At 35.6% G+C, this 22948-nt stretch overlaps 1 protein-coding gene across 1 annotated transcript in view; it reads right to left on the bottom strand.

Moving 5' to 3' along the window:
* Window positions 1-19514, bottom strand: part of IMPG1 (interphotoreceptor matrix proteoglycan 1) — a 53002-nt gene extending 33488 nt beyond the window's left edge. The window contains 5 exon segments of the mRNA XM_085218443.1: window positions 72-139; window positions 2625-2653; window positions 2857-3023; window positions 8623-8856; window positions 19448-19514. Of these exon segments, the coding sequence (XP_085074569.1) occupies window positions 72-139; window positions 2625-2653; window positions 2857-3023; window positions 8623-8856; window positions 19448-19514 (565 nt within the window).
* Window positions 19515-22948: the final 3434 nt, after the last annotated feature.

Raw genomic sequence — 22948 nt, 5'->3', positions numbered from 1 at the left:
GCCTTCTAAGATCACTGGTTTTAGCAATTCTATTTGATGGACAGGTACAGAGCAAGCAGATTTGATTTTACCTGTAGAAACAGAAGGAATGTCTTCCAGCTTTTTGCCACCTGTTTTGTCTGTGGTTATTTCATCTTTCCTATCAATCAGATAGAAATGAATGATTTAATTATCAGCATGCTTACAAGCAAATGTGAAGGTATAACAAAATGTAGAAATGACATCTGCATTAGATGTCGTTAAATGAATGAAGTTATTTGTAGTGAAATATTTGATGATATGGTTAAACAGGGCTGCTTTATGTTCAGCAATTTATAGAAATGCTTGCCTACTTTCCTCTTCTTCTATCTGGTATTTGATCTTTCAATGAACAAAAGTACTGATCAGATTATATTTCTGCTCCCAGTCCTGTGAGTCTGCTCATGAGATTTCATAGTGACATCTTTCTGAGCAGTCAGAGGGGTCACACAGGTGAACACAGTGCTGATTCTTCTTTACCTCTAAGTCACTGAATATTTGACCACTGGCAGAAGAGTGAACAAGACATTGTGAATTATCTAAACAAACATTATTTCCTTTGCTATGACTCATACTATCAGGATAGTTTTGTGAGTTCTCTGGCCTTAAAATATTTGAGTGAATGAAAATATCATGATTTCAAGGACATTTCATGATTTGCTGTGAGAAGAAGATGGGAGGACATTTTGTTCTGCTATTAGCCTGCACTAGAATATCATCAAACTACTACCAACTAATGATAGTTTCAAAATTAGATTCCTAGGTCAAGATTACTATAATTGTAAAAACATTTAGATTTGGATCTGGATATAATATCTGTGAGTTAATGCCTCCCATGATCCTCGTGGAAGATGGCTGAAAACTCAAGTGTATGATGAGTATGGATTTTCTACCTTACAGGATTGTTTTTTGTACTGCCAGCAAAGTAGTATGTATACACACATATACAACAGGTACACTTTATTGTAGATGCATTAAAGATTTCTGCAGTTAAGGCTGTAGAATAGTTTCTACTCTTAAAAACAATATTTATTATTTTGTACCTTTTAGAAACACTTAGTTTCATAGATAAGAATGTTTTAAGTCACTCATTGAGATTTTTCTTTCATGTAAGTTGAGGTGAAGAATTTCATTTGTTTTGGGTTGTAAGTAAAGTGGGAAAAAATATAAAAAGAACATGAAAGTGAAAAGCCCCATCATGGAAACTGACAACGATAAATAGAATTCCTTAACATTTGTATAGAAACGGCTATCATTAAAGTAGAATATGCAAGTGGAATATATGTGCAAACTGATGTGAATGGAAAAAAATAAGGCTCTGCAAATGTGTGGTATGACATTAACTGTGACAACAAGAAGCTTGTAGCATACACGGAAAAGATGGCGGGGCTGCATTTTCACACAGAACCAGCCTAGGTGTTCAATAGCATAAATAAATGGCATGGACAGCTCCGAATTTACCACATTCTCTGGTAATCCTATGTGGAGAGAAATAAATTTTATGTTGTTTTCATAATGTCAAATAATTTGAGACTTATCCCTCTTTGTGATATCTTACAGAGATACAGAACTTTTCCCCAAACTACATAATAGTAAAAATGAAGTCCAACAATGCATAATCACAGCTACCTGCTTTTCCAGCTAAAATCAGAGTAATTTAATAGATTTTACCTAATCTTCTGAATTGTGCCTGGAGAAAGCCATGCTGTTTACACAGAGCATAAGAACTCTGAAATCAGTCATTTCACTTACTGCCTTCCTGCTGCTGTTTGCACTACACTGAGTGAGAAAATCTCCCTTTGGACTTCCAGCAAAGTTTAATTAAGTCCTACATTATTAAAAATACATTTAATAGAAAGAAGAGTACTCAAAGCTCCCATGTTATAATCAGTAAAGATACTCTGTATTCTTGAGACAGTACAATGTATGAATAGAAAATATTATTTGCTATCTCTGAAAATCTAAGAATATTTGAAGTTAAAATAATACATTCATCAGAAAGGGTGGACAGTAATATTTTTCATCTGTACTATGGTATATTTATATGAGAGAAAATTCAATGTTGCAACTTTAATCCTGCCATCTCTGACTTGTGATTATTGCCAGGAACATTATTCTCTTCCAATATAGTTATCGGAGTAAAGTACTATATTCATTTATAATAGCATGCCATATAAAAATACAGACAAAAGATAAAGTGAAAGAGCAGAATTTTTAAACTATTTATCATGTAGCCTCCCAGATATACTTTTTTCAGCTCCCTGACTTTCCTTTTAAAAATTGTAGGAATTGTGTGTAATCTTTGGTCATGTTGTCCATGAATGTTATTCTAACATAAGGCTGTGGCTTTGACATGGATTTGTGTTTATGCTAGCCTAAGAAGACAGTCTTTGATGTTTCTAAATTGAACAATGTAGGTATTCTCTTGCCTTAATTATTTGTGATCTAATTACTGTGTTCTGTAACATAGAGCATACGCATCTCTCACAGCACACACTAAATACAGCACAGTGTTATCCGTATATATGCTCACATCCACACATCTATGCATCTTTTTAAAAAAAGGCAGTAACATTAAGTGCTGAGATTTTACTTGTGCTACTCACCTTTCCTGGAAGGTTCTATGTTTTACTCGCTGTGGAAAGATTAAGAAAAGCAGCATTTTACTGGTGGGTGTATCCAACAATCAAGAAGAAGCTTGCTAGCCCCTTTGTTTACTGTCCTTCTACTATTTTCTTCTAGTATATGCCCCCTCCTCTTCCTGAGCAATACTTTGCCCTTCTATAAGCAGATGGGGAAGTCTCCCTCAGTTTTTAAATAAATGTCAATAATCCTTACCCGCTGGATTATTTCCAAGTGCTCTTGGGAATTGCTGAAGTTTTTGCCAATGTCGAATATGCAGAAGGTTTCCCTCTGGCAGGCAGTAACCCAGTTCTGATATTCAGAAGTATCGGGAATCCGATCCAGAAAAATACGAAAGGCTTCCCACACAGCTTCCTGGCAGACTAAGTAAGAAGAAAGGGGCTAGGGATGGATGTTTTGTACCAAAAAGTAAAGTTGAAAGTTTTTTTAAAGTGATTTGGGATTTACGCATTTTACTGTGCTTAGGAAATAAGTCATCTTCTTGGTATTTCTAGGTCTTTTAAGTATTTCTAAGTTGTCAGTCACTTGCCCTGTTGCTGAGGGATTCATTTTCTCTCAGTTAAGGACTGTTATTTTCCTTATTTTAAATAACAGATTAATTTGGTCCAATATTATCAGCATGAATACAGGGCAAACAAAGCACACTTTGTTCACCTCAAAGATACACGCACTGGAAGTTCCAGCAAAAAAGGAAGTAGATTAATAATATCTAGCAGTCTTCATACAGGAATAATAAAAAATTTAACCATATACAGAGGTTTCATACACAACTAGGCTTAGAACAGGTTGAAGTGAAAATATATAAGATCTTAATATTGCTCATATATGTAAGAAAGTGTTAAATTGTGTCTTTTTTTTTTTTTTAATGAAGCTTGCTGGAATGATTTGCTTATATTTTAAATTTCCAATGCAGTTAGCCTTTTTGACTTAAGTGATAAAGGCTTTCTGTAGCATATACATGCTTTATGTTTCTTTAAGTACCTCTCAAAAAAACTGAATTACTTAGTATAGGTAAAATTCCTTTGGAAAGAACTCCAACTTCCTACACAACATTATGCACTCATGTTCAGTATCAAAAATCTCCTCTGTGGTGGTGAATAGTCCAGTTAAATGCCAGGCTACCTCAAAGGATGTTACCAGGGATTGTTGCTGTGAGAACAGTAGCATTCTGCATCATCTGGAGAAATGAAAGTGAACACAAAGAAAATGTAACAGTGGAAGAGGTTTGGAAAAGATGGTATTCATGGCTCTAAAGGAGTTATTGGATGCTAACTGATTTAATTACACAAGAGTATATAAAGCATAATAGAGGAGGCTGATTCTGTAATTATTCCATTGGAACATTACTCATGTGTTACAAATATACTAGATACATTTGACCTCGGTCTTGATTGTTGCCTTTTTTTAAACCGTTTTCTAGAAGTCAGAACTTTGTTAGGCATTTTAAAGAAAACTTATAAAAGATATGTTCTTGCTGCAAAGAACTTGCTCTCTTAAAATTTTGAGTGAGGTCTGCAACATGCATGAGTAGGAAAGGAAGGGAAGAAAGCACCACTAGCTTAGATATAAAATATCTGCTCAGAAATACTTCATAGGGTCTATTTTCCTTACTTTTCCTACCACGGAGGTCCTAAGTATCTCCACAGAAGTGAGTTTTTGAGAGGCAGAGAATCACAGAATGTGTTGGAAGGGACCTCGAGGATCATGAAGCTCCAACCCCCCTGCCACAGGCAGGGCCACCAACTTCTACATTTAATACTAGACCAGGCTGCCCAGGGCCCCATCCAACCTAGCCTTGAACAACAAGTTCAACAACAAACAACCTGGTTCTGAATGGGGCAGCCTGTTCCAGTACCTTACCACTCTCATAGTAAAGAACTTCCCCCTGACATCCAACCTGAATCTTCCCTCTTTCAACTTAAAATCATTTCCCCTTGTTCTGCTATTATCTACCTTTTCAAAGAGTTGACTCCCCTCCTTCTTATAGGCTCTTTTTAGGTACTGAAAGGCTGCAATGATGTCACCTCACAGCCTTCTCTTCCCCAAGCTGAACAAGCCCTCAGCCTGTCTTCATAGGGGAGGTTCTCCAGCCCCCTGATCATCTTTGTGGCCCTCCTCTGGACCTTCTCTAACACTCTGCCTTTCTTCTACTGGGGGCTCCAGACCAGGACGCAGTACTCCATATGGGACAAAGAGAGGACCAGGTGGGACTACACTTCAAAGTGCGTATTTACCAATACCTTGCTGAAGCCTCATCCTTGCTGTAAGTTGAAACCATTTATAATTTCAAAAGATTCTGAAAGATAAACTGGTCTCTTCTCCAGACAGCTACTGCCTGTTTGGCTAACAATAATATTCTTTGGATCCCTGTTCATAAACTTGCCTATCCCCAAACCCAAAAGGTTTGTATTTCACTCAACTTTGCACAGCACAGGGCTAGGCCTCGAACCAATCCTATCTGTACCCAGGTAATGTTTAAATCACTGACTGGTGCAAAGGGATTCTCAGCCTAGCACAAACCTGGCCAGGATGTGCTGCTCTGTGTGAATGTCCCTGATCACTTATAGGAATGATCACTTCTGCAGGTTGTTGCCTGCAGGCATTTTGAACACTGTTGTTGAAAATAGCCATCATAGCCTGGTGGCAGCTAGAAACAATGTGTTTTGAGTAGAATCCTTTCAGTTTATCTCAGATATCACTGTACCTTCCAATTAATAGGTGACTGCATCTGTTGCTACTTGAGAATTCCTCTGGTATCCCAAGAGTCAACAAAGCCAGCTGCATTTTCACTTTGCGAAAGAATAATGTTCAGTCACTTGAGATGAAGAAATAGACTTCAGAATGTTGCTTGAAATTAAATGCTTTTAGAGAATGGGAATTTTCATACTAGAAAAATAATTTTAATAGAACTTTGCTAGCAATTTAAGAATTGTTGCCTTTAGCATTTTATTTTGCACAGATCATTACTGTGAGATGGGACATTTATTTTCAGTACCTGACACCTGCTTTGACTTAGTGTGAGATAATTATCTGCATTATCTAATATACCAGTGTCTGCAATTAGTGCTAGAAATGGTTATTATCCAAACTTGGTGTAGGGATGTTTTTTCACATCTTTCTTAGGATGTCATACTAATAACTCAGGAACAACTTGCTCTCCAAACAGGACAGCTGTATGGAAAGCATAGGTGGCCAGATTATTAAAAAGCAACAGACTGTCTTTTGAAAACATTTATTCTTAAGTTAGAGGTTAAGGCTACTTTCTGTTATCTTTTTCTCATAACTCTCACATTTTATTTTTTTTTATGTATATTAACTGCTGAATAAATATAAAATATCTGTCGAAAAGGAATCCAGTTTTGAGGGTTTAGATAAAAATTATACATCCAGATGAAGAGATTTTTTAGCTGATATCATGCATGTTTCATAGAGTCATAATATAGCTTAGGTTGGTAGGGACCTTAAAGATCATCAAGTTCCAGCCTCCTTGGCTATAGATCAGATTGCCCAGAGCCACACTCAGCTTGGCCTTGACCTCCAGGGATGGGGCATCTACAGCTCCTCTGGGCAGCCTGTACCAGTGTCTCACCACCCTCTGAGTGAAGAATTTCCTTCTAACCTCTAATATAAATCTCCCTTCTTTTAGTTTAAAGCCATTCCCCCTTGTGTTATCACTCTCAGACTGTGTAAGAAGGCAGTTTCCTTCCTGTTTATAAGCTCTCATGTACTGAAAGGTTGCAATGAGGTTTCCTCAGAGCCTTCTTTTCTTCAGACTGAACAAGACAAGCTCCCTTAACCACTCTTCATAGGATAGATGCTCCAGCGCTCTGATTATCTTTATAGTCCTCCTCTGGGCAAACGCTTCCATGTCTTTCTTGTGCTGGGGGCCTCAAGCATGGACACATGCATGTTTGCATGCACTTGATAATCTCTTCAACCTGATGAAGATTATCCAATAGTTACTGTTTGAGCACATATATTTGAGCAGCTTTGTGTTGTGTGCTCATTCCTGAAGGAATTTTAGCATAAAGTAATTAGAATATTAAAAAAAAATAAAAAAATCTTAAGGAAGCGGTAACATTCTCTAGAGAATAGATGTGATCTACAAAGTTGTTAATTTCTAAATGTGTTATGGGACTTGGAGGGATGGAGATGTTCTTCCAGACTTTATATAAGGCTAAGAACAGACCTCTGAAAAACAAAATGAAGATAGGGTTGTTCCACAGTGTATTCTCTAGCATGGCTACACAGATACATCTTTTTGTATAGGTACAAGTACTGTGGCTACCGGGTGCTGCTTCAAGAATAGTGCTTGCATCACAAAATATTCACTTTTATTTTTTTCCCTTTGTTTATCACGTTCAACAAATATGCTAGCATGCTCAGCTGGTAGGACAGATATCTCGGTTTTATGATATTTTCCTTGAAGGAAAGATTTGCTGAGGTTTTAACAAAGGAGATTTTAATAGAGAACATGCAGCTCTCCAAGTAGTAGCTTTTTCCTGAATGTGTATACAAATTGTTTAGCTGCAGACTTCTGTTTTCTTGTGTACTTTTTGGTAAATGTTCCAGCTGAAGAACTGAGTAACATCTACTCAAAGAAGTTTCTGAGTGTAGGATGTTCTGGGAAAGATGATCTGTAATTTTAAACCTGCTTGCACTACATCACTCTAAACTGATGTGCTGCTTTCCAAAAAGATGTTCCTAGCAAGATCATCATTTTTTTAAAGGAGAATGTCACAGTCACAGTACTTGATTTCAGGCTAATGATGCAAGTGTGTCCTATGAGACCGTGTTTTCAGATCAATCAGGGACATGACCAGTGAGTTTTAGGGATTTTCAGGATTAATTCGTGTTTAAGAAAGGCTTTGAGGATCAGCCTCTGACATAGGTTTCAGAATTCTCTCTAATGCCCACTGGCTTGGAATCCAATCCCACAAAATTTTCTGAATATGTTTGTATCCATAGGAATGACTATAGACACTAGTGTAGCTAGTCCATGCTGCAAGTGGGATGTGGCTGCTGGAGTAAAATTTTCCCAGCTCCACGTATAGTTTCATATTAGAGAGAACTAATGAAAAAGAGCTGAGAAAGAGCTCTGAGAATGGCTGAAGATCAATAGAAAGGAACAGGGGTGTAAGTGAAGCTGATTTCAAAGATCGTACGAGAGCTGATTTAAGATGTCACCTTAGATACTTGCATCCCTGAAGGGCTGACTCAGTTTTAAAGTCAGCTTTGGAAAGTCCAGTTGCAGCCCCAAATTCTGCTTTTAAAAAAAAACAAAAACAAAAAACAAATTGGAATAGCCACTGAATGGGAGAGAGAGAGGGAGGATGAGAAAAAAAAATCAGAAACAGAGGGCTGTTTCCCTTATGGTTTCTAGGGACCTAAAACCAAAGAGATAGCTCTATAAGTTCTCTAAAGATATTAGAGGAAAAGAAGTAGAAGGAAGAAGAGAGAGAGGAAGTTGGAAAAGAACAGAAAAAAAACTTCTAGATTTTCATAAATGAAACTAAATTCTTGACAGGTGTTGCTGGCAATTATCTTGGTGTCAGTGTTGTGACAGCACGACCACACTGTTAATAAAACTGCAGATTCACCAATATATTTGTGAAACGACATACTATTCATCACCTGTCTTGAATGAGTGAGATTAATTCAGAGTTGCAAAGATAGTACCTGCTACACTTTTAGAAAGGTGGTACATCTTCATACAGTAGTGCAAGCATTTGGTCTTCATGTTATGCCATGCTAAAAAGCATTGCATTGAGACAATTAGTCTTTTGAGTTGAATTGTTTTATTCTGTTTTGGTAATTACCTGTCTTGAGCTGTACTGATGTACATATTTTTTTAATCATAAAATAAATATCAGGTACATTGTCTAGAGCTAAAGATTAAGATTCTGCAACATTTTTGTAAATAATTCAGGGAAAAAGTACAATCTACAATTATCATCTTACCTCTTAATCTGTAGTAAGCTTGGTGACTGGCTAAAATCTGCTTCACTGATTCTTGTGGGCAAATTTTCACACCAGTAGAAAAAAAGGGTGATCTCTTTGTTCGGTGTTTTGCCATGTCAAATATCCTCCTTATAGTTGACACTCTGGACCTCTTTGTTGTTCTTTCTGTTTTGTCTGAGCCTGAGGCATCTGCAAGTTGTTTGGCTTCACCACGATTTGTTTTATTGGGGATTTCTGAAAAAGACAAAAAGTAAACATATACATAAACATACATTGCATAGGTAGTATGCAAGATCATGTTTGAAAAATGCATGCAACTACAAGGGCTCTTTGTGTTATTGTCAGTATGCTGAATTAATTGTCCAATGTCACATTGGACAACTGTCACTGAAAAACCTGGTAAGTAATTTACTTATTGCTCATCATATCACTTCCAGGTCAAACAAAACAAAAAGTTTCAGAAGCCCTAAATCTTATTTTCAAAAGAGATTTTGTGTTAGATCCACAAAAGATACTTAGGCACTTGAACTTGTGCTATAGTATCTCATTTGTATATAAGTCTATAATGAAACGTAAAGCACTCTAATAAATAATAAGGATCTAATAAACTATTTTCTCCATTATTATCTCCAGGATCTAATAAACTATTTGGATCCTGGAGAAGGTGAAGCATATCTGTATTAGCTTGCTGTATAAAAAGAAGTCTATGCTAACAGATATGAGAAATAGCTGTACTCTTTTTGATATTCTTATCTTCACTCTGGGCTTCTCGGCACATCTCTCCTCTCGCAGACTCGCACCCACTCTCAAAACTAGGCACTGAAAAACATTCTTGTAAAAGCTGAACAGGAGTTTGATTGTCTTTGGGGATAGAAATATCTTTTCCCAGTCTTTCACTTCACAGTGCATTGCTCTTTCCATCCCTCACCAAAACTGAAATATTAATCAGAACAGACTGCAATTACGCATCTTTGCCACTTGATGATAGTGACCTGAGTGCTCTCAATAGATCTTTAATTATTCCCAGCAAAGCGGAACAGCTACATCAGAAAAAGAGTGAGATCAGTGAGTGGTAGAAATAGCGAGAGAAATAGTCTCCAAAAAATTAAAACATTGTCAGTTTGGTAGAGAAAGACTAAATATTATGCTGTACTGTGTTTAGCAAACATTATCATATTCTTATATAAATCAAGAGAAACTAAGGAAGCTAAAATCACATTATCTTAACAATTGACAACTTTGTTATTTAAATGTTTAAAGACAAGTTGGCAGATAAATGATAAGAGAAAAGTAAAAGAAAATCATATTATTGCAAAAAGAATAGTATTTCAACCACAGAACGGGATAAATTCTACCATCTTTGTCAGTTTGCATATGTATGTGTACGTATATCTCAGTTCATATTTAACTTCAGAATTAACATTCAATATTTACTGTAAAAAGCATAAAAATGACATATATATTATCAAGTAGGTACTTTGAGATGGAAATTAGTTGACTGCTTGATTATGAGGAATGTTTTACTAATGTAAATGTTTATACAGTGAAGACACACAGGTGATTGTTATGACCTAGCAAAACATGCCAGAAGCAGCAGCCTGCAGGCCTAGAAGTTTCTAAATGTTGCAAGATAAGGGAAAATGATGATGCAGTCATATAGTGTTATAAAATGCAATGGAAGTAATTATTTTCCTCAATAATGTCAGATCAATTACCTTACAGTAATAAGGAATAAAAGGAACTTGCACTGTGAAAACATGGCTGGGGGATCCACCAGAAGCTAAATGGGACCAAACACCGGATCATTTGAGACACTGAATTATTTTAATGATATATGAGGAGAGAGTGATAGATTTACCATCAAGGAAAAGACAATGCCAGTAAAATCTTAAAGCTGCCCTCTGTAATCCTCTTGAAGAAAATACCAAAAATCTACATGGAAAGAAGCCAGCTGTAAGTCTATTACCTGTTACAAGCTCTATTAACTGCTATAGCCCAGCTGCCCAGGCAGTCTGACCAACTGGGACAGAGGATTTTTCCATTAAGCTCTTTGATAGCTTTTGCATGGAGCAGAGGCCTTTCTTCGAGGATTTGCTTCTTTCCTAGGATTTGCCCCTAAGTCATTAACTTGAATTAAGAATTATACTATTCATAAGACTGACAAAGGAGATTCTTCACAAATGATTGCTGTAATGACCTCGAATTCTCTCCCTGTTCTCAAATTAGGGTTGCTATTTGGGGTTTTCCATCTGAAAAGTGACCGTACTTTATCTGCATCCAGATACCACTGTTCTGCTGGCCTACTCAGGGTAGTCAGGCTTTTTTTCTTTTTCTTTTTTCCTTCTGTTTTTATATTTAATTTCCTTTTTTTTTTTTTTTTTAATGTAAGGAATATGTTGCTTAAGCATAATTACTCTATTACTCTAATAGGTTTCATTCCTTTTATATTTTCAGTTAGTAAATTTCCTTCATTAAACTTTATTATCATCAGCTCTAGAAGTGACTTTTTTGCTAAACTCAAGCACAATTTGAATTGGAGAAACATCAACCATCCTCTCTCCAAATTATTTTTCAATACCTATTTACTAATATTTACTAAGTATGAATGGAAGAAGATTGGTTCTCTTGTGCAAACACTATTTTTTCATAAGTCTTCAAGCTGTGCTTTCTTCCATGTCTTTGGAAATTTTGAATGGATAAACTTTTACCTAAGAATAAGTTAATTTCATCTAAGATATTTCATCCATGTGCTTGACTATAATATGACTCTATCTACAGCTTAAAAAATGCTTTTCTTTCAGTGTCCTGGGTTGAGCAAAATTATAACAGGATTGTGTTATTATAACACTGAACCCTTTCCTTTTTGCTGTTCAACACAGTAATTGGATGAACTGGCAAGGTGTAAATTTTACAGGGTACATAATTTAATTGTGTAAAAGATATTTTAATTGTGTAAATAATACAAAGATGTTTTACTGTTCTTAAAGATTAAGTTCTATTTCTAATATTTTGTTATCGGAATTATCTTTTCTTAAATATATGGGGTTAATATACTTAATGTTTATCCTGCCCAATTTGACTTTGGTGACTGTCTTAGTTATACTTTTAAAAGATAAGTCTAAGACTTTTAGGGTTTTTTGATGGTTTTAGATCAGAAGAGTAGATAATTGTCAAAGTTTGTTAACATTTTACTCTGTTTAAGCTTAATCTCCAGGGTGCCTTGCACAGAACTGCAACTGTCCTTCCTTATGCTCACATGAAATAATCTGCATAATTATTCCCATTTTCTGAATTCTCCATTTGGGGAAAAAAGTGATGTAGTTCTACTAAGAATCAATGTCAGTTGATGTTTGTCCTGAATTTAGACAAATATGGCAATGATTTTTAAAATGTGATAAAGCACTTTTCAAAGCATGATAAAGCAATCTTAGTCATATTGGAATCTAATCAAAAGTGCTTTAATGTTCATGGAGGTCTCTCAAGCCTATAGTGCTGCTGGTTTTTCAGATTTTGTTTTCAGGAAGATAAACAGTAATAATTTCTCAAAAAACTTGAAATTCTCATTTACTTTCTGTACAGATTTCTTCATGCTGAGCTGTTAATAATAATTGTTTTGGAGGCCTCTCATTTTGTCACTGGGTTTTTGTTTGCTGGTTGTTTGTTTTAGCAACAGTGACAATCTCTGTGTAGGAACATTTATTTACAACATAAATTCAGAAGTAACCTTTTGGTTTCACTTGGCCAGGGAAGAATGTTAAATATGCTAACATGGTTTTAGCAGCAAAATCCAGGGCGATATGAGGACAAAGCTTTTGAAGTCTGAATAATTCATCATTAAAATCAGCACAAGATTTGACATGTGTGAAGAACATGATTAATCTGAAAAATAAATGGGTATTCTTAGGAAAGAGAGAAATCCTTGATTGATAAATGAGACATATAGCTTTCAGTGTGAAATAATTATTAATTAAAAGATAAGTCTTATGTAAGAGGAACTATTGAAATAAAACAAGAAAAGGGCTTATCAAAGAAGACGAATTAAAGAAAGATGCCATAAATGTTTTTATGTGACCTAATCAAATATTCAGCAGAAACTAACATGGTTAGCAACCCCCATTTTGATAATTAATCTTATTAACAAAAACAAGGATGACTAGTAATGGAAAAAGCAAGGATGCCTAGTCATAGTTGACCCTGAGATCTGTGAAAGGACTGATTACTGTAAATACCAGATGGAGCACCAAAAGCACAACCGAGGATGTTTGTGTCTCTCAGAATCAGTCTTCTCCTGTCATGGGAGTAGCAAGGACCCAAATCCAAATGGCACATGCCAGTAACAGACAAGGTGCCTCTGATGTGTTCTCTCCTTGTCTTCCTTTTAATATACCTTTAATGCCACACTGTCTCAATCCCTGTTGTGTGGAATGGTCTGACCAGACTGAAGGGGCTTAGATGAACAGGGAGAAATTAAAATATGGCACAACTTTACAATTAAATGCAGCCTAGGTCCTACATATGTGTACAAGACTATATGGTTTACTTGTATTTATATTTGATATATTCTTCAACTATTGTTGATGCAGACAGTGAAATAATTTAATTAAGTAATTTTATTTCCTTAAAATTAATATTGGCAAAAATGACTCAGCTATTTGGCACGTTGTCTTGTGTGAATGTCATTCTTATGTGTCACTGTACAATAACATTACCTATAGAATGAAGCCTTGGTATCTAGATGTGACAAAGAGCTGTGGGGGACAGGGACAGGTCTCCAGACTGGAAGACCCTCTGTAGTTTAGTTGACTGATGTCCACTAGAAACCTTCCCATTAAGTATCTTGAACCTGATGTCCTATTCCCAGGAGTACAAAAGCTCCAGTGTACCTACTGTGTAGCTTGTATTATATATATATATATATGTATTATATGTATTGTTATATGTATTATATACATTGTTATATGTATTATATAGCTACATTCGGCATCGCTTACAAGCCAAGGAATTGCTGAACACACAACAAATCCAGTCCCTATATCTCTCATTTGCATTCCACACAACAAAATGCTGCCTGCACATGTTCACAGATGTCCTGGTTTCAGCTGAGACAAAGTTGATTTTCTTTTTGGTGTCTTATCTGGTATGATACCATGTTTTGGTTTTGGGAGAAAAACAATGTTGGTAAGATACTGATGATTCTAGTTGTTGCTGAGTGGTGCTAGACAAAGCCAAGGATGTTTTAGTTTCTCATACTGCCCAACCAGCAAGGAAGGACACAATGAGCTGAAAAGAGACAGAACCAGGACAGATGACCTATGTTGGCCAAAGGGATATTCCATACAATATGACATCATGAGAAAAAACTGAAAACTGAGGTTGAGTTGGCTGGGTGGGTAGCCACTGCTTTGAGATTGGCTGAGCATCAGTCAGTTGGATGGTGAGCAATTGCTTTGTGCATCATTAGTTTTGTAAATATGCATACATACATATAATTATCATTACATTTTTTTCTCTCGTGCACAATCCTTTAAACTAATCTGGATTTATATTTTGGTACAAAAAATCTCTGTTTTCATTAACCAAGGTGCTTTAGATGTCCATCAGTAAATGAGAAGGATTTCATATCTGCAAGTCATTAATGCTGAGAAACTAAATTATACATCACAGTCCCCTAGTTGTTCCCAATTACTTGCAGAAATCTGTATGATTTTGTATGCCAGGTGGAGAAACACAGTTGTTAAATCAATCAGTATCAGAAAGAAGGCCAAGAAGATGGTGATTTGAAACATAATGTTTATGAAATGTGATCTTAGGTCTTGTTGCAGACCAACAAAATAATTTCTTCCTCTCTAAGTAGACAATTTGGTAGCATCCTTGAATCATTCTAACTAAACACTTCATAATGTAAGAATTTTGGTGAATTATCTGCCTATTACAGATGAGAACAGAAAACATAATATGCTACTGGGAAGATTAGACTGCTTCTGTGAATAGAGTTATCATATACTAACCAGCAATGAATTCACATTTGCCGTAAATGCAGCCTGTACCATCCACAAATACTGAACATGTTAAAACCTTTAGAATCAAAACATGATTCTGATGTGTTTCTTTCCTAACTGAAAGTCATGTTTTCCTTGGCATCATATGTCTCATTTAGAGCAGAAATATATTCCTTCACTTTCAGACAGATAAGTGCAAGTTCTGGTGAGGAATCATCATTATTAATTCTTATCTCTACTAAGTGGTGCTGCTGGGATTCATAGAGAAAATATCAAATGCCATCCAAGGTTTCATTGTTATCATTTGATCCTGAAACAGGTTAAGATGCATCACTCAGACTAGAAACAATATTGAAGAATGAATACTTTTAATGTTGATGTATGAAATACATACATATCTGTGTTACTTTGGCCATCTTAAAAATATTTGGCCTGAAGTTATCTGATTTGGTTTCCATTTAAGAAAGTGCTTTAAATATTTTAGTAGTTCTTGGAGGAATACATCCAATCTTCAGTGGTAGAACACTCACTTGAGTACCTCTGCTATTTGTTTTTCTAACCAGTCATACTAAAAATGTACAACAGCCTTCGAGAATTCAGTGAAACAGCATAAGTGCAAATTACAGTGATATTTTGCCACATAAATAAAGATTTCCGCAATTGTGATGGTATAGGATTTGCTGTGCTGAATAGACACTGAAGTAGCTCTGTTCAAATATGACAGCAATTAGGATGGTTGATTCCTTCTTATTTTAACATAGAGTGATTTGGTCTCAACCGTACTGAACCAAGATGAAACACTGAAAAGCATTAAGTGTCAATCTGCACAGAGCAAGTTAGGTTGGAAGGACAGCTGGAGATGTACTCGTCCAATTATTTGATCTAGATCAAATTTATCCACTTTTGAGGGAGAAGGAAAGAGGGAAAGAAGTTGATTAGAACTGTCACCATTAGAGCCATAACAAAGTCATAAAGTAAAAGATGAGTGCATTACTACCTCCTTCCCAAAATATCTGGGATTTCTGTGTTGACTATTACATAGGAAAGGAGCACGCCTACTAAAACTGGCACTGCAGGTAACTTAGGTTCAGGGATCCTAAGACTGTTAATACATGATTGGATAATGCCTGAGAAAGCTAGTGAAAGATTCAGAGAGGTAAACAAGCAGATATTCTTGGCTCTGCACTGAAGCAGAAATTTTAGAGCCAATAGAACTTCACTGCTGAAAAGACAAGCACGGTGGCCTAAGTTCAACTATGTAGGCTCCTAGTTTTCCTAATTTTTAAATAGAATCTGGGTCCTACTGACATGCAGATGTTTTTGTAATTAGACAGTTGCTTTAAGACTCAGTTTGCTAAACTGCTGTTGACGTGCTTAATGACTCCAGAGCCTCTTACAGGGGAGTTTCTCCGCGATATGTCTGGTAGTCATGCTCTTGTGACATGAGGATAATGATGTTGCTCTGTCAGTCTGTATACTTGCCTATTCTGGTAAGTCAAGCTGAAATTACCTAAGAGAATGTAAACACACATACAATGTGGCAGATGTGTTTTAAAACTAGCAAAACTGCATAAAGTACGCAGGATAATGCACCTGATAAAATCAGAAAAATAATAGAGAGGGAGTAAATGCCTTTTGCTTTGATCCCAAAGTGACATAAAATAGGACGGAGGTACCAAAGTAAAGGGGAAAACATATTTTTCCTTCTGGCAAGAAGAAATAGGTTTTGCTACATCTGATGAATGCAGTCTATTTCTCCTAGTGCACCACTGAAGCCACTAGGCTTCAGTTAGCAGTTAACTCTGCAGTTAACTGAGGAACAGAAATTCACATAAACTGTAATTTGGATTTCTAGAAGGCTAAGACTCCCAAGTAGAATCCTAGAACATCCTGAGTTGAGAGACCCATAAGGATTATCAAATCCAACTTCTAAAATCAAGATCAACTCCTAAAATTATTTTGTTGTTACCTACAAATATTATTTGTAAAGTGACTAAGCATTTTATTATTAAGAATGTTTGTCTTGTCCACGGTTGTATTCAGAGAAAAATTACTCACATGGCTAATGGTTCAGTCATTTATAATTTACTAATTGGTATTTAATGGGTGCGATGACATCTAGAAATAATCTTTAAGATTCCATGTATTTTGTAATTTTATCCAAGTTTTTTTGGCTCTTTTTTAAATAGATAGGAATTAAATAACTCCCATATATATTTGGTAATGTTTTACTTCTCAATACATATATTTTTAATGTTTTACTTCTCATCTGTTTATAAGCATAACCAGGACAGCAAGCTTTAACTTGGTAATCCATACATTACGTGTGAATGTAGAGAATAATAGTGCAGAAAGCTGATGTCTTCTCCTTCTTTCTTTCTTTGAAGCCTTATATGCTCTTTGGCTTGCTCTGTGTTTGGCAGGGAATTGCTTAACCCTTTTTTCAAGGGCAATTATAGTAATGAAGATCTGTAATGGCTGTTGTTGAATTAGAACAGTTGAGAGGGAAGGAGTAAGTCAGAATGAATTAAAATGATTTCAAAGAGCATACAGAAAGCTTTTGTGTCCTGGAGAATGACTGAGTAGACGGAGAATATTTGCTTGCTGATTAAAAACTAACACTAAGCAGCCATTCATGTTCTGTCTCCTTTACATTCTCAGTATCAAGTTTTAGGATTTACTCAGAATCAATGCATAATTTTGGGAGTTTAAAGCTTCCCTAAATTTTGCTGGTTGGTCTGACTGCTCAGTGTTTAAAAGTTCAGTAGTTAATAACTACTGTCCTATTTTTCTTGTATATTTTTTGCCATCACACAAATTTTGTTCCCCTCACTTTCTCTTCCTATTATTAGTGACAGTTTGCATCAGGACAGTAGCAAAGATCTGAGTTCAAGTCCTGAGGTCATTTCCTGGATTTTGGCACTAGCCATGACCAAAGATAAACACTCCATCTCTGAAGGCTTTATGTTGCTCCATACAGTTTCCTGATTGTTAGCTGTGGAATTGGAGGTATTCCTCCAATTAGCATCAAGGTGAATGACTCCTGAAATAGGGGTAGGGAAGAAAGAATCAAAAGGCATTTCTAAGCAAGTCCCATTTTTATTTACCTTGAAATATCAATGTGAAAGTAAAGTGAAAAAGGAATGTGAATTTCAGATACTTTTTTTCATGATGAAAATAACAACCAACCCTATAAGTATTTGGAGGTTTTATATTTATTGTTATTTTTTGGTAAGATGGAAGTATGTTATATCTTAATCTTTTATTTTCTAGTTTCTTGGAGTTGAAATATACTTCAAACTGGAATAGCCCTTATCATCTATGCTAGGATTATTAACGAGTGATTAAAATAAGTATTCACACCACTGGGAGAGTCTGTGTACTTTCAAACATGTTTTCCCGAAGTACCTGACCCTAATTCTAAGTCACAAAATATCAGTTCTGGATGCAACTCTGCTCTGGTAAAGAAGATTCCTAAGACTTAATGCTTATTAAATCCTTTGAAATTTGTATACATATATTTGAGATAATGACACAATTTAGAGATATTAAATATGGCATAATTAAATGACAATAAAAAGTAATTATTATATGTTTGTTCATATCAAGTTGAATTTAAAAAACTATTTGGAAAGCATTTTTCCAATACATGTCAGATTTTTTTTTTCTCTTTAAAGCCATCAATAATTAAAAAATTAAAAGACTGTCTATCTATATACACATGTAAATATATAAGCTTTGTTATACAGCTGCCATTGCAATTAGTTGTTATATTTGAAAGGACAAGAATATATTATGTAAAAAAGACTTCATGGAAATAAAACTTTGATTCACTTGAGCAAAGTATAAAGCAGTTGTGATGTTGGCTTTTAATTCGATTAAGGAAATGGCAAAGTGTAAAAGTGGAAAAGTTAGTAAGAAAACTCCCTCAGAATTAAAGATTTTCCCCAGACTTCTAAATCTATTGAACATGGAACTGAACCCAGGGAAAAATCTCATCATCAACTTTTACTTTCTGTTGTTGAAGAAACTTTAAAATTGCTTTGAACTTTTTGATGTTTTGAAAAGGTATAGTAATTACCTGTTGTACTACATACACCAAAGTGTCTATATTTCTGTTTACTTGGAACTAATTTTACAAATCAATACTTCTTTTTATTTTCATTGAGATCTGTTTATCAAAATGTGCTTAAAAAAATCATACTGTGTATCACAAAAGGAGCATATTCTGTCCTGTTACTGTGATTATAGGATGTTTTCTTTCTGTTTTATCTTTCCCTAAGATGTACTTATGTTAGCAGATGCATCCTTTTTATTTTCCTATTGTAATGTCTATATTTTCCTGCTTGTTCTGTTCTGTACAGAGCAATTTCTTGTTTATTTGTAAGTACGTTTTCTTCCTAAAGAATTTGTGCACTTAAAAGTTTCTGAACTTTCTAAAACTGACAAATACAAAAATATACTTCACTACTTTCTCTTCATTTCAAGGATAATGGATAACCTCTAGCAATGTCAGCACTTTCCTAGATGCTCTGTCAGTTATTTTAGCCCTTCTATATCATTGTTTTTGAAATTAAATATATTTTTTTGCAACAGAACATATGCAGGTAAAACAAAGGGAACACACTTGAGAAATGTTGTCAACCTTTCTCTTTTCAACTTAACAACAGTCTCACAAACTATGATGTGTCTTTCAGAATTGTCATGACACCAAATTCCAGAGAGGTAATAATGAAATAAATTCTGTGATAAAATGACCTGCTCTTTCCATTTCTTTTCAACCAATGCAGTGTAAATTAGTATAATCCGTTTATATATGAACTTACCTCTGCTTCCCTGAACTTGGAGAGCAAGACAAATGGCCAAGAATATTAATCCAGTTTTCAAATGCATGCTGTCTGTTGATCATTCACGGTTTTCAAAAAAATCATGCAAGGAACTACAATGTTGAGGTCAAGTTGAAGTTTTTTTAAGAACTAAAATCCCCAAGTAACTTCCTTCTTCTTTGTTTGACGTTTGATTGTTTGTTAGTTATTTTTCAGGTGTCTTCAGCTGTGGACTGCTTTGAATCACAACAAAGTGAAGAGTGCAACAGGTTTCAAGGATGCAAGAGCTGGACAAACCCCTCCAAAGCAAACACTTCTAGCCTGGGGGACAGGAGTGGTAAGACAAGAGTGACGATGTTTTAAAAAAAAGCAGTGTCTGTTTCTGGAATAATCTTTTTATCTGCTGCTCAGACATAATCCCTCTTACGGTCCAGCTGGAAGAGCTTTCTTCATCTTATTAACCTTCTGGAGCAGCATCTGTCAACTCCAGTAGACTTCAGTAGCACTATGATAAACAACGGAAGTCTCTTCTGGTGCCTATTGCCTTCGAACACTGATCATTTGGGCATTGCAGAGGTATGGCCCATAAGCAGACGTGAAATAATGGGGTGAGTTGATTGTGCTATTTTCAAACCTAAGATCACAAAAAACAAGGAACTTCCTTTGAAGAGGAAGACAGATTTTTCAGAAAGAATATACTACATTCAACTTACCCTCTGCATTTGATTTGGGAACCCCTCTCTGTCCTCATGCCAAAAGGTTGCTGTTGAGATATTCCTATCACGGCAGTAGTGATGCTGTTCTGTGACAGCAGGGAAACTACATGACTCAGCAGTTAATTGCAGCAATGTTCAGGGCTGGAACAAGCTTATTCCAAATTAGTTGTGGGGGAGGGAAGATGCTGCATGGAAGAAAAATAAGAAAGAGACAGTGGGAAATGCTGTTTCAAGCATACAGCTATAACCAAGCCATGAACTGTCAGTGAGTGAATATTTTTAAACAGCTCTGGTTCAGTTTCCCAAATAACTATTCCTGTTACATATCTGGAATGTGACAGAGTATCCTAGTTTTTGTTTTCAAGAACGTTGTATAGTGCTTTACGCCTAAAAAACTACCAGGTGGGCATTTGTAAAGACCCATTCAACTTCAGAGAGTTCTGTGCAACTGTGCTTTATCATAGGAAATATCTAGTTTGATAGCAAGAATCTGTTTCCTTGCACTGTAAGTACAGGTTTCTTTAAGAATAACCTTCATCTGAACCCAATCAGTATTCTATTTTTACTTGGGATTTAAAATATGGCAGCTTCCCTCTCTTCCTGAGATTGCCTAATTTTAGCTGTTCAGAAAAGATAGTAAAGAGATGACGGCACAAAACCAAGTCTTCTTATTTTTCAATTTTTTTTTTTTCTGATTTTTAGTGCTCATGGTAATGTTTTATGGATTTTGTTTCATGTACACTGCTTTACCATTCCAACAAAACAAATTAGGAATTTTTCAGCAGCCCAATGCAAGGCAATAGGGGACACGATCAAGATTTCTACCGTATAAAATTTGAATATTGTAGGAGGATCATTCTTTAGCAGGACCAATACCTAGACTTTATGTGTTTCATATTTCATAATCATATGCTATATGTTATAGTGATATAAGGACTACCTCCATAATCCAGGCAAATTTTAGCACACATTTGTAGACACAAATTTGCAGATGAATGAAGTTCCCCCATTATGTTATCTTATTTTTGACTGCTTTAGCTTTGGATCTGCAACTTTTGGAAACAGATATTTTCTCATAGCCATGAAATTAACTTTTTCTGGTGTTACCATTTCAAAGTTCATGGTTCGTATTTCTGAAAGTCACAGCCTATTTCTTCAGTGCAACTTAGATACCAAACTTTGTATGGAGTTTAGTAGCAATATGATCCTTTAATTCCATTATGAATCTAATTTAAGCATCAGAATGATGAATCAGAACATTTTGAAAATATGCAATAAAGAGATTTTATTAATTATTGTGCAAGTCTGTTAGTGAAGCCTGAACCAAGAATCAGAAATCTTTTATCAAAACTATAATTTAAAAATATTAAGTGAGCCCTTCACATGTTGGAGAAGCTATGCAAACAAGAAAACATGCTTGTATATTTCAGATAATTTAGAATGAACATATCCAGGAACAATCCTAGAAGACTCCACAGTGTTATTTTACGTCAAGATATGATTTCAGGAAAATATTGAGCTCCATGGATAAATTGACTAAAAAAACTGTAGGGCCGGAGTCTGCATAAATTGGACTGGTGTTTAACTCATGAATATTTCAGGCTTTTTTTTCTGTTAAGGCGATATACTCTATGTATTTCCATTTAATTAAGAAATTTTGTAACTAGGCTTGATAACTGCCACACTGGAAGCAAAGAAAAATGATAAACAGTCATTAAAGCTAAAGTAGTATTATCTAGGGACTACTCCATCTCTGAGTACTGTAGCATTTAATTATAGGTCACTTTTAATTAATCTAGAAGTGCTTCTTTTAGTTGGTTTGCTGACGACAATGATTATTTATTCCTAAAGAAGCAATTAAAAAAATTCTACTGAAATTCAACAGTGCATTACAAATATGCTACCAAGATGTGGGAAGGGCAAAAGTGTATACTAAAATATCCATTCATCCAAGATAAGTGCTCGTAAATGGTTTAAATTAGACCTGTTAATGGTAAATTCAATGAATCACTGCACATACCTAAAATAATATGCTGACGTGCTGTTTAAATACAACAAAAGCTGTTTCCTTTGTTTGCAGAAAAATGACAATTTGGGCTATCAAGGATCTTGTTTTGAAGACTTTTTATGTAAATGGTGGGCAAAACTGGTGTCACATAAGGATGATCTGAAATCAGTTATGCATAATACTGAATGTTAGGTACCCTACTTAGATCTGAAAATCAATGTGTCAGCTAACTCAGGTTCCCAAAGCAAATGGAATAGACTGTCTTCTCCAAGCAGAAGTTTGTACTATCTAAGTTTGAGTTCTGCTTTTATATCATGGAATCATAGGATGACTTGGATTGGAAGGCAATTCAAAGATCACCTAGTTTCAGCCTCTCTGCCACAGGCAAGGTTGCCAACCACTAAATCAGGTACTAGATCAGTTTGTGCAAAACACCATCCAGTTTGGTTGCAAATATCTACAGGGATTGGATATCCACAGCTCCTCCAGGTAGCCTGTGCTGGCACCTCACCACCCTATCACTGAAAAATTGCCCTCTGACATCTAATCTAAATCTCCTCTTTTAGGTTAAGACTCAGATGTCCTTAGTCATTTCTCCTACTGTTCTAGCCAACTTTTTTCCTTATGAATTCTAGGCTATATTTACCTGAGAGACGTGCCCTACTCCAAGCAAGGATGACACTTGTTAATTACGAAGTATCTTTTAAATAACCTGCAGTCTTTATCTGACTCCGTAGGAGACAGAGTGGTACCTGACAGTGGGCACACACCAGACAC

Source organism: Meleagris gallopavo, chromosome 2, assembly GCF_905368555.1.
Source record: "Meleagris gallopavo chromosome 2, MGAL_WU_HG_1.1, whole genome shotgun sequence".
In the NCBI taxonomy this organism is placed as follows: domain Eukaryota; kingdom Metazoa; phylum Chordata; class Aves; order Galliformes; family Phasianidae; genus Meleagris; species Meleagris gallopavo.
The sequence above is the reverse complement of the archived record's forward strand: the minus strand, read 5'-3'. Positions and strand labels throughout refer to the sequence as shown.